The sequence below is a fragment of the Coregonus clupeaformis genome, chromosome 26 (assembly GCF_020615455.1).
Source record: "Coregonus clupeaformis isolate EN_2021a chromosome 26, ASM2061545v1, whole genome shotgun sequence".
NCBI lineage: Eukaryota > Metazoa > Chordata > Actinopteri > Salmoniformes > Salmonidae > Coregonus > Coregonus clupeaformis.
Genome location: NC_059217.1, coordinates 50,630,691 through 50,642,554, shown reverse-complemented (window position 1 = coordinate 50,642,554; position 11,864 = coordinate 50,630,691). Strand labels below are relative to the sequence as shown.

The 11,864-nt window shown below is 47.1% G+C and overlaps 1 protein-coding gene across 2 annotated transcripts; it reads left to right on the top strand.

The window, feature by feature from the left end:
- The first annotated feature begins 2,050 nt into the window (after positions 1-2,050).
- Positions 2,051-11,525, top strand: LOC121548422 (purine nucleoside phosphorylase). Of its 2 annotated transcripts, none has more exons than XM_041859854.2 (6): positions 2,051-2,185; positions 5,563-5,732; positions 6,649-6,710; positions 7,117-7,292; positions 9,339-9,529; positions 10,762-11,525. In XM_041859854.2, exons 1-6 carry the CDS (start codon positions 2,163-2,165, stop codon positions 10,956-10,958), a joined length of 819 nt encoding a protein of 272 aa, XP_041715788.2. In that variant the 5' UTR covers positions 2,051-2,162; the 3' UTR covers positions 10,959-11,525. The 2 variants fall into 2 exon arrangements, with proteins under 2 accessions (XP_041715788.2, XP_041715787.2); XM_041859853.2 differs by having other exon boundaries at positions 6,607-6,710.
- Positions 11,526-11,864: the final 339 nt, after the last annotated feature.

Sequence of the window (11,864 nt, the reverse complement as noted above, 5' to 3'; positions counted from 1 at the left end):
GATCTCCTGTAGTACCGTGCTATGATGGCCCAACATCTTCTCCTGATGGGTAATGGCATGGCGAACAGAGTCCAGGTCCGCTGGGTTCATTACTGGCCGGATCGTTCTGTCACGAGTTACAAAGCCAGAACCCAGAAGCAGACCAGGACAAGGTAAGTTGAAACGAAGGTGAGTGTTTATTTACAAATTCAAGAGTGATGCTGAATAATCCAGGGAACAGAGCGGGCGGCGTTGATTAGTTGTTGGGGGTGCAGTGGTTGATCCCATCATGGCTCGGCAGCCGCCGACCACCAGGCAGAGGTTGGATGAAGGTCCCGGATGAGTGACTGCAGATGGAACAAAACGGAGGTAAGTAAACAACAAACCAACAAGGTGCAAAACAACAAAACTAACGCTAGACGCTCTAAGACTGATACTCTGGTAAACCTACTGTTCATGGCTAACGATCCGGCAGGGAATGGATGTTAGGCCAGAGCCTAAGAAGGGTGATGATCAGGACCAGGTGTGCAGATTGCTGATGGGATGCAGGTGCGGAAATCAAGAGAGCTCCCCGGAGCGTTCCAGAACCCTCGGGAAACTGGAGATCACGAGCAGAAAAACTAGTCCACAGACAGGACCCGACTCAGACTGCCGGGATCGTTACAAGCATTGCCTGATGTGAACCATGCCTTGAACAAAAGAGATCTCACAAGACCTAAGATTAAGAATTGTTGACTTGCATAAAGCTGGAAAAGGTTATGAAAGTATCTCTAAAAGCCTTAATGTTCATCAGTCCACGGTAAGACAAATTGTCTATAAATGGAGAAAGTTCAGCACTGTTGCTACTCTCCCTAGGAGTGGCTGTCCTGCAAAGATGACTGCAAGAGCACAGCGCAGAAAGCTCAATGAGGTTAAGGAGAATCCTAAAGTGTCAGCTAAAGACTTACAGAAATCTCTGGAACATGCTAACATCTCTGTTGACGAGTCTACGATACGTAAAACACTAAACAAGAATTGTGTTCGTGGGAGGACACCACGGAAGAAGCCACTGCTGTCCCAAAAAAACATTGCTGCAGGTCTGAGGTTCGCAAAAGAGCACCTGGATATTCCACATCGCTACTGGCAAAATATTCTGTGGACAGATGAAACTAAAGTTGAGTTGTTTGGAAGGAACACACAACACTATGTGTGGCGAAAAAAAGGCACAGCACACCAACATCAAAACCTCATCCCAACTGTAAAGTATGGTGGAGGGAGCATCATGGTTTGGGGCTGCTTTGCTGCCTCAGGGCCTGGTCAGCTTGCTAACATCGACGGAAAAATGAATTCCCAAGTTTATCAAGACATTTTGCAGGAGAATGTAAGGCTATCTGTCCGCCAATTGAAGCTCAACAGAAGTTGAGTGATGCAATAGGACAACGACCCAAAACACAGAAGTAAATCAACAACAGAATGGCTTCAACAGAAGAAAATACGCCTTCTGGAGTGGCCCAGTCAGTCCTGACCGCAACCTGATTGAGATGCTGTGGCATGACCTCAAGAGAGAGGTTCACACCAGACATCCCAAGAATATTGCTGAACTTAAACAGTTTTGTAAAGAGGAATGGCCCAAATTCCTCCTGACCGTTGTGCAGGTCTAATCCGCAACTACAGAAAACGTTTGGTTGAGGTTATTGCTGCCAAAGGAGGGTCAACCAGTTATTAAATCCAAGGGTTAACATACTTTTCCCACCCTGCACTGTGAATGTTTACACTGTGTTTTCAATAAAAACATGAACACATATAATTGTTTGTGTGTTATTAGTTTGAGCAGGCTGTGTTTGTTTATTGTTGTGACTTAGATGAAGATCAGATCAAATTTTATGACCAATTTATGCAGAAATCCAGGTAATTCCAAAGGGTTCACATACTTTGTCTTGCCACTGTATACATATTTCCTTATTTTTTAATTATTTATTTGTAGCCTCTTGGGCCCCCCACAGGCCTGGGCCAAGGGGCTTCAGCCCCGGTAAACCCCTGCATTAAGCCAGCACTGGCCCCCAAGCCAGTCCGCGTGCTGCACTATTGTTAATCCACACCGCGAGCGAATCACTCCACCCTCATTTTTCAAACTGACAGATGTATCACTTCGCATCAAGACAGCAAGATAAATAAATCTAACAATTTCCTCAACTGCAGCCGACATGTCATCCGCCAGCGAGAGCAGGTACGATACATTTAAACGACTACATGATATTAGGCTGGGTCAGAAGGAACAAACCTTCATCTATCATCTCATAAACTTGTTTCGCCTATTCGAATTATCCATTAACTCGGGCACAACCAGATCATTGCCATAGCAACGGCGATCATTCCTCGTAGAGAATTTGAGAGTGCAGTGAGAAAGCGCAAGAGTAATATGGCTGCAGTAGCTCTCGTTTCTGATAACGCCCCCAGTCAAAGTGACAGGTAGATAGCCAAAACGTCCTTCCCATATGATTCAAGGTGGATGAAATAAAAAAATACTACAGATAGCCAGTTTGAATTCGATGAGAGCTTGCCTATTGCACACAATAAAACAACGCTGCAGCCAAAACACTACAGGCTATGCAGGCGCAAGATTAGGCTATAAGCCTATAGCGTTACACTCTTAGAAAAAAGGGTTCCAAAAGGGTTATTCTGGTGACCCCATAGGCAGTGGTGTAAAGTACTTAAGTAAAAATACTTAAATGTACTACTTAAGTTGTTTTTGGGGGTATCTGTACTTTACTATGTATATTTTTTGCAAACTTTTACTTTTACTCCACTACATTCCTACAAAAAAATAATGTAGGCAACTTTTTATTCCATACTTTTCACCTCCATACAAAAGTGTTCTACCTGGAACCAACAAGGGTTCTTCCAAGGGTTCTCCTATGGGGACAACTGAAGAACCCTTTTAGGTTCTAGATAGCATCTTTTTTTCAAAGAGTGTAGGCATGAGTTTCATTTAGGTAGCTTATAGAATGTTTTGAATAGTCTATTTGGTAACACTTTATTTTAACGGTCCATTACTCCCACATTTATAAACCTTTAATAATTATATGTAAAGTATTTTTGCAGTCCCTAATCTAAAGTTAGCGCTATTTAACCCTAACCCTTACCTAACCCTAACCTAACCCTTAATTGTGTGCAGTCTTTATATAAATGCTTATAAATAGTTTAATACAGACCGCATTAAAGTGTAACCGTCTATTTAGCAAACAAACTACAGAGGCTGCTCACCCTACAAAAAACTAAGCTAAAACTAGCTACCTTTTCTTCCAACCTCTCACCCATTACTGCCTTTAAGAGGCGACGCGCACCACAGGCTTGGTGCGGGGAGCAGGTACAGGCCGGACCGGGCTGGCGACGCGCACCACAGGCTTGGTGCGGGGAGCAGGAACAGGCCGGACCGGGCTGGCGACGCGCACCACAGGCTTGGTGCGGGGAGCAGGTACAGGCCGGACCGGGCTGGCGACGCGCACCACAGGCTTGGTGCGGGGAGCAGGAACAGGCCGGACCGGGCTGGCGACGCGCACCACAGGCTTGGTGCGAGGGACAGGAACAGGCCGGACCGGGCTGGCGACGCGCACCACAGGCTTGGTGCGGGGAGCAGGAACAGGCCGGACCGGGCTGGCGACGCGCACCACAGGCTTGGTGCGAGGGACAGGAACAGGCCGGACCGGGCTGGCGACGCGCACCACAGGCTTGGTGCGGGGAGCAGGAACAGGCCGGACCGAGCTGGCGACGCGCACCACAGGCTTGGTGCGAGGGACAGGAACAGGCCGGACCGGGCTGGCGACACGCACCACAGGCTTGGTGCGGGGAGCAGGAACAGGCCGGACCGGGCTGGCGACGCGCACCACAGGCTTGGTGCGAGGGACAGGAACAGGCCGGACCGGGCTGGCGACGCGCACCACTGGCTTGGTGCGGGGAGCAGGAACGGGCCGGACCGGGCTGGCGACGCGCACCACTGGTTTGGTGCGAGGGACAGGAGCAGGCCGGACCGGGCTGGCGACGCGTGTGAGGCATCAGCACAGGACGTACAGGGCTGTGCACTCGTACTGGCACTACAGCACGTGGCACTGGCGGAGGATATCTGGGACCGAGGAGGGGTACTGGAGGCCACGAGCGTTGAGCCGGCACACTCCGTCCTGGCTGCATGCCCACCTTAGCACGACACGTGCGTGGTGCTAGCACAGGACGTACAGGACTGTGTCGGAACACTCGCGGCACAGTACGTGGCTCCGCATAACACGGAACCTGCCCAGTCTCACGCTGCCTAGCCTGAGTACGGGGAGTTGGCTTTGCTCTAGCTCTAGGCTCCGCCAACCACCCTTCCAGCCCCCCAAACCTGGTGGCCTCCTCTCCTAATCCGCCGATTCGTCCTGTAGCTGCCTCCAGCAGCCCCGTCGTCCACGCCGTGTGCCCCCCCTACAAAATTACTTGGGGTTGCCTCTCGCGTGTCCGTCGTCGGCACGGTTGGCGCCGTTTCTCCTCTCCTGCCTGGGCATTTACTTTTGCCCATGGCCCTCTGCCCGCGAATATGTCCTCCCAAGACCACCATTCGCCCACCTGGGACATCGCCAACTTCTCCTCCTGGGCACGCTGCTTGGTCCTCTGGTGGTGGGATCTTCTGTCACGATCGTCGACAGATGAAGCGGACCAAGGCGCAGCGTGATAAGCGTACATTCTTTATTGAGTACACACACGAACCAAAACAATAAACCAAACGATACGTGAAGTCCTAGGTTATACACAAAACCTTACGGAACAAGATCCCACACTAAACTAGTGAAAACAGGCTGCCTAAGTATGGACCCCAATCAGAGACAACGAGCTACAGCTGCCTCTGATTGGGAACCACCCTGGCCAACATAGATCTAAACGATCTAGAACGAAAACATAGAAAATGTAACAGAAACTCCACACCCTGGCTCAACATTTAAGAGTCCCCCGAGCCAGGGCGTGACACTCTCTCTGTCTCTGTCTCTGTCTCTGTCTCTGTCTCTGTCTCTGTCTCTGTCTCTGTCTCTGTCTCTGTCTCTGTCTCTCTCTCTCTCTCTCTCTCTCTCTTTCTCTCTCGCTCTGTCCTTGCCTTCAGGGCAGAGAGAAATGTCTACTCACCCAGTGAATTGAATTGATCGAATTTGATGAATTGCTCAAGCCATTCCTCCCCCACCTCCCACACCCCATGATCAAGGCTAGCACAAGCATGCTTATCCCTGCTGGCTGATGGGGCCAGAGGGATGGGGATTTATTTACGCATCCTAACCCTCCAATCAGGCTTCAGGGCCCACTTGAGGGCCCACACACACACACATCACCACCCACGCGTGTGTTGAGTATTGCATTCTGATGTGTGTGTGAGGGACTGCTTGCTTGCTGTGCTCCAGTGGATTTGCTTATGGAGGCTTCTCAGCCTGTGATTCATCACCGTCCTGCCAAGTTACCTTGCCCAGGGCCTGAGCTAAACGCTCCACTGCAGGAGTGGGAAAAAACTGCATTTACACCGCCCAAATCGTTCCCTTTGCCCCTAACCCTTCACTGTTTTCTCTCTCACTATCTCTCTTCACCTTTCAGGTACACCTATGAGCAGTACAAGGAGACAACTGATTGGCTGCTGGAGCGTATGCAGCACAAGCCCAAGGTGGCCATCATCTGTGGTTCTGGACTGGGAGGGCTGGCAGACTTACTGGAGAATAGTGTAGCCTTCCCTTATAAAGACATCCCTCGCTTCCCTCAGAGCACAGGTACAGTACATTTACATTTACATTTACGTCATTTAGCAGACGCTCTTATCCAGAGCGACTTACAAATAGGTGCATTCACCTTATATACACGCATAACCTTGAAGACTTTGTTTCTCTGACACTGTGTTGTGAGTCTGTAGCTTAACATCTTCTTCACCTCAAAGCACATGACTACATTGCATAATAAAGTTCTAAAGCTATGTCATCAACATTGGTCCCAGGTGACATCATTACTGAGGGACCATGGGGGGTAGATGGGGGGTAGGTGGGTTGTTTTCCTACTCAGACTTAAGCTCTGGGGGACAGGGCTTAATCACCCCTCAGGGGGTAGGGGAACTAGCTCTGCCACTGAGGCACACACCAAACTCCCACCATACTGCACAGCAGGTAGACTGGTCTGTTAGTGCTTTGACCTGCAACTTGACCCCCTTTCCACATCTGTCTCCCTTAATCCCATACCATGCAGGGTAACATACGTGTGTATGTATGTATGTATGTATGTGTGTGTGTGTGCGTGTGTGTGTGTGTGTGTGTGCAACACCTCGTCGGCCCTAAATCTGGCAAGGAAGTTGGTGTATGTTAGTGTGAATATGCCTGTGCACCACAAGCGGAATAAATGGAATGGTATCAAACACATCAAACACCTGGTTTCCATGTTGTTGATACCATTCAATTTCACTCCATTCCAGACATTATTATGAGCCGTCCTCCCCTCAGCAACCTCCTGTGCTGTGCACGTATGTGTGTATCTCTCTCTCTCTCTCTCTCTCTCTCTCTCTCTCTCTCTCTCTCTCTCTCTCTCTCTCTCTCTCTCTCTCTCTCTCTCTCTCTCTCTCTCTCTCTCTCTCTCTCTCTCTCTCTCTGTCTCTCTCAGTGCCAGGCCATGCTGGGAATCTGGTGTTTGGGGAGCTGCAAGGGAAGGCCTGTGTTTGTATGCAGGGCCGGTTCCATTACTATGAGGGCTACAACATTGCCACAGTGAGACTGCCTCTTCTGCTCTGAAACACAATGCAACACACGTACAGTACATACTATGCTATGCATTCCGTAAAAAGTATTTTGAAGACAAATTGCTGTAAAATACAGACATGCAATAAACATATTCAACTGATACTGTCTAAGCAGGACCTAAGCTTGTTACATCGTACTGTATTGGATTCTGCTGTCATTGTCCAACATGAAGCTCCTAGACTACTCTGACCACAGGGCTGGCAGATGACATTATAGTTGAGACAGCAGTGGGCTGCTGAGTCCTAAGTAAAGACAGCTGATTAATGTGATGATGCTCTCTGTCACTCTAAGACACTGTAATGGTTTAGGCCCACTCTGACTGCTGAAGTTGTGTGTGTTTATATATACTGTATATTCCGTGTGTGTTGTGCAGGTGACGTACCCGGTGCGTGTGTTTACTCTGCTGGGGGTGGAGACGTTGATAGTGACCAACGCTGCAGGAGGACTGAACCCTAAGTTCAATGTTGGTGACATCATGTTGATCGGAGACCACATCAATATGCCTGGCCTGGCTGGCATCAACCCTCTGAGGGGACACAACGATGACAGGTGAGACACCTAAACTATGAGACAGCCAAACAGGTGCCTCTGATCATCAGTGAGCCTCCCTAAACACTGAGGCCAAATGACCATAAATGACACCCTATTCTATGGGGTTCTGTCCTATGCACTTTGTACTGTATTGGGAATAGAGTGTCATTGGAGATTTGTCATGTTTGAATCTGAACTAGAAATTCAATTGCCTCTAAGCAGTCATCGCTAAGCCACTGATAATGAGATGTTGGTAACCTAAGTGGAGTTATTACGGTAATGAGTCATTTAGCTGTGATGAGCTCTTATTACAATCATTAGATGCTTTGATTGTTGAAGGTACAGTTGAAGTCGGAAGTTTACATACACCTAGCCAAATACATTTAAACTCAGTTTTTCACAATTCCTGACATCTAATCCTAGTAAAAATTCCCTGTCTTAGTTAGGATCACCACTTTATTTTAAGAATGTGAAATGTCTGAATAATAGTAGAGAGAATTATTTATTTCAGCTTTTATTTCTTGAATCACATTCCCAGTGGGTCAGAAGTTTACAAACACTCAATTAGAATTTGTTAGCATTGCCTTTAAATTGTTTAACTTGGGTCAAACCTTTCAGGTAGCCTTCCACAAGCTTCCCACAATAAGTTGGGTGAATTTTGGCCCATTCCTCCTGACAGAGTTGGTGTAACTGAGTCAGGTTTGTAGGCCTCCTTGCTCGCACATGCTTTTTCAGTTCTGCCCACACATTTTCTATAGGATTGAGGTCAGGGCTTTGTGATGGCCATTCCAATACCTTGACTTTGTTGTCCTTAAGCCATTTTGCCACAACTTTGGAAGTATGCTTGGGGTCATTGTCCATTTGGAAGACCCATTTGCGACCAAGCTTTAACTTCCTGACTGATGTCTTGAGATGTTGCTTCAATATATCCACATAATTTTCCTTCCTCATGATGCCATCTATTTTGTGAAGTGCACCAGTCCCTCCTGCAGCAAAGCACCCCCACAGCATGATGCTGCCACCCCCGTGCTTCACATTTGGGATGGTGTTCTTCGACTTGCAAGTCCCCCTTTTTCCTCAAAACATAAAGATGGTCATTATGGCCAAACAGTTCTATTTTTGTTACATCAGACCAGATGACATTTCTCCAAAAAGTACGATCTTTGTTCCCATGTGCAGTTGCAAACCGTAGTCTGGCTTTTTTATTGCGGTTTTGGAGCAGTGGCTTCTTCCTTGCTGAGCGGCCTTTCAGGTTATGTCGATATAGGACTCATTTTACTGTGGATATAGATACTTTTGTACCTGTTTCCTCCAGCATCTTCACAAGGTCCTTTGCTGTTGTTCTGGGATTGATTTGCACTTTTCGCACCAAAGTACGTTAATCTCTAGGAAACAGAACGCGTCTCCTTCCTGAGCGGTATGACAGCTGCGTGGTCCCATAGTGTTTATACTTGCGTACTATTGTTTGTACAGATGAACGTGGTACTTTCAGGCGTTTGGAAATTACTCCCAAGGATGAACCAGACTTGTGGAGGTCTACACATTTTTTTCTGAGGTCTTGGCTGATTTCTTTTGATTTTCCCATCATATCAAGCAAAGAGGCACTGAGTTTGACGGTAGGCCTTGAAATACATCCACAGGTACACCTCCAATTGACTCAAATGATGTCAATTAGCCTATCAGAAGCTTCTAAAGCCATGACATCATTTCTGGAATTTTCCAAACTGTTTAAAGGCACAGTCAACTTAGTGTATGTAAACCTCTGACCCACTGGAATTGTGATACAGTGAATTATAAGTGAAATAATCTGTCTGTAAACTATTGTTGGAAAAATTACTTGTGTCATGCACAAAGTAGATGTCCTAACTGACTTGCCAAAACTATAGTTTGTTAAAAAGAAATGTGTGGAGTGGTTGAAAAACTAGTTTTAATGACTCCAACCTAAGTGTATGTAAACTTCCGACTAAAAAAGTACACTTTGGCATGTGAGGTTTTGGGGTGTATGTTTGAGAGGGTTCAGTGTGTGTGTTAACTCTACTGTTCTGTGTGTGTGCGTGTGTGTAGGTTTGGTGTGCGGTTCCCCTGCATGTCGGATGCGTATGATGCAGAACTGGGCCGTTTGGCTCGAGAGGTAGCGGAGGAGCAGGGCTGTTCCTCTTTCCTCCAACAGGGGGTGTACTGCAATGTGGGCGGCCCCGCCTTCGAGACAGTGGCAGAGAGCAAGATACTGCTGAGTCTGGGGGCAGACGCTGTGGGTGAGTACAAGACACTGATTTATGGTCAGGTTTCAGATCTGTGCCAAAGGGCAACTTGTCCCTTGAGGGAGCACATCAGGCCTTGGATGTGTATACTGTCTTCTGACTGAGGAAATGGAGAAGGCTCTCCCCAAGAACACTCTATCTGAAAGAGAGCGACCTGGCTCTACGTATTTTAATGGTTTGTGACTCACTAACCGCCCCCCGGTTAGAGGGGAATAAAGCATCCCAAGAATTAACACACACAAACTTTATTTAAACACACTGAGGAAGATAAATATGGGGATGCACATGGGAATGTACATTGGGATGAAATGTGGGAGAGGTAGTGGAATGGTAGTGGATTTTGGGCACGCACACCATCCCACAAGTTCAGAGATATTATTGAGTCCAATTGTTGATGGGCAGAGACAGAGATGTCTGTCACTTTTGAGGGAGACTTTTACGTCATTTTACGTCATTCAGACTCACAGTATTGTGTGACCTGTATAGTCAAGAGGATGGGCAGATGTCCGGCCCCCTACTAACCTCCCTAGCAACCTATCAGGGCACATCTCACACGTCAGGGAGAGTTTGAGAGGCAGGTTTATGGTGCCCCCTATACTCTCAGGCTCCGGTCGTGGGGGATGGGGAGTGGATTGTGCAGCTCTGGGTTGTGAGGTGCCAATACCAGTCACTGACAGGGAATTTGTAATACCATCTAACCAATGACACCATCAATAAAACACAGACGCACACATACACACACACACGGGGAGAGGTGCATGCAGCTAGAAACAAAATTAGGAACAAACAAGCAGATGTTAATAACAGAAAACCTCAGGTGCTCCTCTCTCTCAAACACACAACATCAGGTGCCATCCCACTGGGCACACACTGGTTGAATCAAGGTTGTTTTCCAACATGGAATAGATGTTGAATTGACGTCTGTGCCCAGTGGGATATCTATGCCAATGGGGTCAGCTTCAGGGGTCACAGTTCAATTGATCTGAACCCTGAGTGGTGTCCGTTAGAGGGTAACAGGTTGACAGGGAGGAAGCTGTACATTTGATCCTTTGACATTACTCATTTTCTAGGTCTACCCCTCCCCCTATCTTTCCTTTCCCCTCTTTATCCCCTGTTGTCACACACCCACACCCTCCTGTATCACTTTCTCTCTCTCCCTCTGCCTCCCTCTGACCTCTCCCTTTTATCTCTGTCTTGCTCCCTGTCTCTCGCTCCCTCTCACTCAGGTATGAGTACAGTGCCAGAAGTGATAGTGGCTCGTCACAGTGGTCTGCGTGTGTTCGGCCTGTCTCTCATCACCAACCGCGTGGTGTCAGAGTATGGCAGCCAGGACCGCGTCAACCATGAGGAGGTGCTGGAAATCACCCAGCGACGCACACAGGACCTGCAGAAACTCATCATCAACCTCCTGGCCCGAATATAGAGACACACACTATCTGATAGTGATGTTCAATAAAAACTAAGGGCAGCTTGAATCAGAGAGGTACGAGTGTATCTGATTCCACACACTGTATTGGAATCAGTATTTGTGAGTTTAGATGTTTACAGCACTACTTTACACACATCACTCTATGTGAGAAACTCAGGGTTTACTTCTCCAGAGAGGCATGTTGGTATGTGCAGATGTGACTGAGTTATTCATATGTGCCTGCGAGAGAGAGGACTAGGAATTCTCAACTCCACCTTGTTGTTGTCCACAACTGATTATTCTTTCTTAAGTAACATCTTATTTTCTTGAAAAAGCTAACACTGATATTCCATTCAGTCCAAAGTCATTTTTGTAACTATCTTTGTAAAAATAAATGAATATATTCTAATATCTGTTATAGTGCTGACAGTATGGACAGTTTTAATCTATTGATTTTTTTTTTTTAATAAAAGTTTGTATTATTCTAGGAACATACAGTGTCTCTTTCTGCTTACTTGCTGTTGTTGGCTTGCTTATAGCCCTGCATCTCTTCTGAAACACTCTTGTGAAATAAAAGGCACCATTCCGATCATGCGTGTCTGCCTCTATGTTCAACTGCCTTTACATTCATCAATCTATTCATCAAATGCTTTGGCAAGTTAAACCAATATTGCTTCTCTGATCATGCTACATCGAAAGAGAGGGAAGAGAGGAAGAGCGGGAATGGGGAGATGTTAGAGTAAGTCTCATTGATCCAAGCAGGAGATGTTGTGGTGAAACTAATCAAATAATCATCAATAACATGGATCAATAACTAAATGGAGAGAGGGACTAGAGAGAAATTATGAAGGGAGAAAAGGAGAGTATTGCAGTTGCATAGAGGGGATGACTGGGGTCTACAGTAAGCAAAATGACCCTCTT

Coding starts and splice junctions, on each gene's coding strand:
- LOC121548422 (XM_041859853.2), top strand. CDS start 2,163: ATGTCATCCGCCAGCGAGAGCAG. Junction 2,186..5,562: donor TCATCCGCCAGCGAGAGCAG/GTACGATACATT, acceptor TTCACCTTTCAG/GTACACCTATGAGCAGTACA. Junction 5,733..6,606: donor TCGCTTCCCTCAGAGCACAG/GTACAGTACATT, acceptor TGTCTCTCTCAG/TGCCAGGCCATGCTGGGAAT.